The sequence below is a fragment of the Myotis lucifugus genome, unplaced genomic scaffold (assembly GCF_000147115.1).
Source record: "Myotis lucifugus unplaced genomic scaffold, Myoluc2.0 scaffold_2502, whole genome shotgun sequence".
Lineage (NCBI taxonomy): Eukaryota > Metazoa > Chordata > Mammalia > Chiroptera > Vespertilionidae > Myotis > Myotis lucifugus.
Window position 1 is genome coordinate 22,064 of NW_005873550.1, and position 5,515 is coordinate 27,578.

The following is a 5,515-nucleotide window of genomic DNA, read 5'->3' on the forward strand; positions in this document are numbered from 1 at the left end:
CCGCCCAGGGGAGAAGGCCGGTTTGGGCCAGGGAACCTGCACGGACCTGGGTGTGGCTGTAGGTTCAGCCTCCAGTCCCTCCTGGGTCTCTGGGTGTGTGTGGGGGGTGGGGTTTAGTCCCGGAATCTGGCGAGACAGAGGCCGCCTTGCTGGGCAGGGAGCGGAGCTGGGCCTGGGTAAAGGTGTCGGGCGGGGTGGCTGAGTCAGGTGAACAGGACAAAGGGCTGGAGTGGCTGAGGATCGTCCGTCACCGGTCAATTCCCGGTCAAGGCGCACACCCAGGTTTCGGGTTCGGTTCCCGGTGCAGAAGGCAGCCCATGTTCCTCTCCCTAAAAAAAACAATGAAAACAGGTTTGAAGATAAAATAAAAAGCCTGTCAGGGCTGCTCATTCCCCTCGGATGGAGACCTTGCCCTGAGAGCAGCGCTGAGCCGCTGCCGGCGTACCCACCCCGTCCCTCGCCCCTCGATGCCGGAGGGACCTCCGCCAGGTGCTGTCACTCACAGCAGAGGCACAGCTGGGGTCAGGTTCACGGGCAGCAGGTGCAGAGCTTAATAACAAGAAGGAAAAAAAGCAGAATTAGATCAACAGAGCAACCTCGTCTACATGAGGAATTTAAGCCAGACTCGAACCTGCAGACAAGGCAACAAAGGCCGTTCTCACCTTGGAGGGATTCAAGTTTTTGAATACATATATATATTTAATTGATTTTAGAGAGAGAGGAAAGTGGAGAGAGATAGAAACATCGATCGGCTGCCTCCTGCACGCCCCCTACTGGGGATCGAGTCTGCAACCCTGGCACATGCCCTGACCAGGAATCGAACCTGTGACCTCTTGGTGCATGGGACGACGCTCACCACTGAGCAACACCGGCCGGGCTAGATTCAGGTTCTTGATGACAGATTCAACAACCAAAGCCCCCTGTTTCCCACTAGATTGGAACATGTACACACGGACACACCCCTTCCAGGGAGAAGAGGAAAATGAAGTAAGAATTAAGAGTAGAGCGCGAGGCCATTCAGGCCTGCTCGGGTCATTGTGGGAAAGCGACCGCCCCGATCTGCGGACGGCTGTGGGTTCAGGCCACCGACCGCGTGCAGCTCGCTGTGGTTTGCCGCCTGCATGGGGTGAGACGCGGCATCCAGGGTCCGCCCGGCTCAGCCTCGCAGGGCCCACCGCCCTGACGGGCCCTTCCCGCCGCCACCGCGGGAGTCTGTGTGCGCGTCCTTCCAGGGAACAGTCACAACCGGAGACCTAGCAAGTGAACCGAGGAGGCGTCAGGGAGCCTCGGGTTTGCAGCGGCTGGTCAGGAGCAAGGTGGCCCCTGGACTTGCGGCTGGCATCTGGGGGGCAGTCTTGCGGGGCCGAGCCCCTAGCCTGTGGGATCTGATGGTTTCCGGGTCGACAGTGTCAGATCGCGTTGAACTGTAGGGCACCAGCTGGCGTCACCGAATTGCTCGGTGTGGGGGGGACCTGCACACCGGAATGGGGTGCTGGCTGTGGCCCGCACAGTGGAATGTCACTCCGCCTGAGGAGGAGGGACCCTCCGCCTGCGCCGGGCCGGACGTGAGGACGCTGCGCCGAGCGAATAAGCCAGACCCAGAGGGACGGACCCTGTGGGACCCGCTCAGAGGAGGTCCCTGAGTCAGACCCACAGACAGGAAGTAGGAGGTGGGGCCGGGGATGGGGGAGGGCGGGGGGTGAGTGTTTAATGGGGACAGAGTTTCTGCTGGGAAAGTTCTGGAGATGGTGGTGCTTTGCAGCCTGGGGAGGGGACAGTGAGACCTGCTTCAACTTCCTGTCATAGAGTTAAGCCAGGGATGGGCAAACTTTTTGACTCGAGGGCCACAATGGGTTCTTAAACTGGACCGGAGGCCGGAACAAAAGCATGGATGGAGTGTTTGTGTGAACTAATATAAATTCAAAGTAAACATCATTACATAAAAGGGTACGGTCTTTTTTTTTTTTTAGTTTTATTCATTTCAAACGGGCCGGATCCAGCCGCGGGCCATAGTTTTCCCACGGCTGAGTTAAGCCCTCCCGTAAAGACACACACGGGACCGGGCCAGCCCCGGAGGCTTGCAGGCTGGGAGATGGGGGCGCTCATCGAGGGTGAACCCCACTCACCAGCATTGCTTTGGGGAGCAGGCGGGGGCCCAGGACCCGGTTTCGTAGGCCGGAGGGTGCGTGTTTGGTTGTTCCCAGGACTGTCCACACCTTCCTTTCTCTCCTCATTCAGATGCTCGAGGCGTAGACCCCTCCCCGCCCCTAAGGGACTCTTCCAGGACCGTCATTTGCACCAGTTCTGGTGAAACGCGTGGTTTCTCATGCCTGACCCCCTCATGCCTGTGTGTTTTCCTGGTTATTTTTGTTATTTTGTCGATTCTCACCAGAGGACGTCTTTCCCATTGCTTTTCAGAGAGAGTGGGAGGGAGACGGGGAGAGGGAGAGGGAAACACTGATGTGAGAGAGGCCATCGACTGGTTGCCTCCCACACATGCCCGGCCAGGGGCAGGGAGCGAACCCCCAACCCAGGTACCCAGGGACGTGTCCTTGACCGGGAATCAAACCCTCGACCCTTTGGTGCCCGGCCGACGCTCTAACCACTGAGCCACCGGCCGGGCGTGCCTGTGTATTTTAATTCACGGAACGTGTGGGTGGTCTTTTCACGCAGCACCTTCCTTCCACAGCATCAGCCCTAAGTGGACACTGTGCCTACTGCCCCGGGCTCTCCCAGCCCCACGTCCGCAGGGTAAACCCACAAAGGGTCTGGGGACACCCCACAGGAAGAGGCCCGCGGGGGTGGGGGGCACAGCTCGGCGGGCCTGTCCCCACTCGGGGCGTCGGCCGGTCCCACGGGGGAAAGGGGTTTCCGTCGCCTCCTCCCGAGGACCAGGTCTGAGCACCGCCAGCGCCCGCTCCTGGCCGGCCCTGCTGACCCGCGGACTCGTCTCCACGAGCGAGTCTCCAACTCCGGGCCTCAGGCTCCTTCACACCCTGAGAGGTCACGGCCGAGGACTTGGCGTGCGGGGTCCCCTCCACGGCATTGGCTGCAGCAGGAGGCCAGCAGGAGCGACATTGAAAGACGCCCCCGCCCTGGGGCAGGGGCAGCGAGCCCATGGCACAGGCCGCCTCGCAGCCCGCGGACCACGGCCACGCAACACCAGGAAGCGGGGTGCAATGCCCTGGTCTCGGACCTTCCTCAACGGGGCCCACAGCCCTTGGGGGACAGCGCAACGGCCCAGCGACTCTGAACTCACTTCCGACCCGGAGGCGCCCATTTCCTGAACAAAGACTGTCCCCAGGCGGCCGGTCGGACTCCAGCCTGCAGAGACCTCTCTCTCCCCCTTGCCGCCCCCTCACCCCACTCAGACCCTCAGGGGAGCCCAGCAGCTTTATCAACAGTCACCGTGGCATTCTGAGAGCCAGCATTCAGCACGCAAGGAGCGTATTTTCTATGAAAAGAAATTATTATTTTTATTTATTTATTTTAAAATATATTTTATTGATTTTTTACAGAGAGGAAGGGAGAAGGATAGAGAGATAGAAACATCGATGAGAGAGAAACATCGATCAGCTGCTTCCTGCACACCTCCTATTGGGGATGTGCCCGCAACCCAGGTACATGCCCTTGACCGGAATCGAACCTGGGACCCTTCAGTCCGCAGGCCGACACTCTACCCACTGAGCCAAACCGGTTTGGGCTATTATTATTTTTAAAATATACTTTTATTGGTTTCAGAGAGGAAGGGAGAGGGAGAGAGAGAGAAACATCAATGACGAGAGAGAATCGTCAATCGGCTGCCTCCTGCACGCCCCACACTGGGGATCGAGCCCGCAACCCGGGCCTGTGCCCCGACTGGGAATCGAACCGTGACCTCCTGGTTCATAGGTCGACGCTCAGCCTCTGAGTTGTGCCGGGCGGGCGGGCGGAAAGTTTTTTTTGTTTTTTTTTAAATATATTTTATTGATTTTTTACAGAGAGGAAGGGAGAGAGATAGAGAGTTAGAAACATCGATGAGAGAGAAACATCGATCAGCTGCCTCCTGCACATCTCCTACTGGGGATGTGCAGGAGGAGGCTGATCGATGTTTCTGACTCTCTGCCTCTCTCCCTTCCTCTCTGTAAAAAATCAATAAAAATATATTTAAAAAAAATAAAAAGAAGAAAAAAGGGAAAGCTCTCCCCAGACAGCCGGGCGGCCCTCTGGCCTCTGGGCCAGCTGGACTGGGCGTGGGGCCTGGGCCACTGTGGGGGCGGGAGGCGAGGCATGAGAGCCACGCTGGTGGGGGCGCCACAAAGACAGGCCTGTCCCCAGACAGGCGGGCCTTGTTCCTGCGGCGGTGGCTGCGCAGCTGGCACAGTGGGCACTGGACGGGCAGCTCCACCCTCACCCGGTGCGGACCCTCCTCGCCCGGTCCCCCGTCTGCAGCCCCGCCCCTGGGCGGCGCCACCAGACCCTCGGCCGGCGCAGGCTGCAGCGCAGGGGAGGGGAGTGGTTAGGAACTTGAAACGGGCCCAACTGCACCTGAACCCAGGAAGCAGGTGTAGGTTCTGGGGCTCAGAAGAGATCAGCACCCCAGCCCAGCCCATGCTGGCGACGGGGGAGCCCTGCTGGGTTGGGTGGGCGGGCATCCCTGGGCCAGCAGAGCCCCATTCAGAGCAGTGGAGCCGGGGTGCCCATCCTGCTCTGAGGGAGGGGCTCAGCCTAGCAGGGCGGGTGGGCGTGGCCTGTCGGGTACCTCCCGGTGGTTCCGGACGCGTGGGGTCTGTGGGTTCCAGAGGGCGGGACATCGCCCCATGCTCCCCTTCTCCTCTGGGGGCCATCTCCCTGTCCACAGGGTCCTGCCCAGGCACGGAGGCCAGAATTTCTTTTTAAAAAATATATATTCTTATTGACTTCAGAGAGGAAGAGAGAGGGAGAGAGAGATAGAAACATCCATGATGAGAGAGAATCATGGATCGGCCGCCTCCTGCACGCCCTATATGGGGGATCGAGCCCACAACCTGGGCCTGTGCCCTGGACCGGAATTGAACCCCAGACCCTTCGATTCGCAGGCTGATGCTCCATCCACTGAGCCAACCCAGCCAGGGTGAGGCCAGAGCTTCTTTTCTGGCCTGGAGGGGTCCTTCCTTTCCTGGGGGGAGGCCGTGATGGTCAAGCCTCAGTGGCCCAGATGACCAGACACCTCCAGCCCCTGACCAGCCCGCGGCAGACTGGCCGGGTGAGGCCCGCCCCAGCCACGGGGAGCTTCCCAGACCTGGGACTGGCCCGTCCTGAGGCCCAGCAGCCGGGTCAGCCCGCCCGTCAGCCCCGCCAGGCCCCGCCTGCCCTCTGCGTCCGAGTTCCCCGCAGGCGGAGACCCCTCTGCAGACCCTGACCCGGGTTGCTCCACCAGCTCCTTCAGAACCACGCGGGTCAGGACGCCCTGCGCGCGGACAGGTGCTCGGGCGCCCCGGGCCGCGCGCTGCAGCACGCAGAGTCGCCAGCAGAGGGCGCGCGGCCTCCTCCGAGG

At 60.5% G+C, this 5,515-nt stretch overlaps 1 protein-coding gene across 1 annotated transcript in view; it reads right to left on the reverse strand.

Moving 5' to 3' along the window:
- TALDO1 (transaldolase 1) overlaps window positions 1–5,467 on the reverse strand; it is a gene marked incomplete at its 5' end in the record, with an annotated part of 13,815 nt that extends 8,348 nt beyond the window's left edge. The window contains 2 exons of the mRNA XM_023749031.1: window positions 4,328–4,474; window positions 5,261–5,467. Coding sequence (XP_023604799.1) covers window positions 4,328–4,474; window positions 5,261–5,467 — 354 coding nt within the window. The remainder of the gene's footprint in view (window positions 1–4,327; window positions 4,475–5,260) is intronic.
- Window positions 5,468–5,515: the final 48 nt, after the last annotated feature.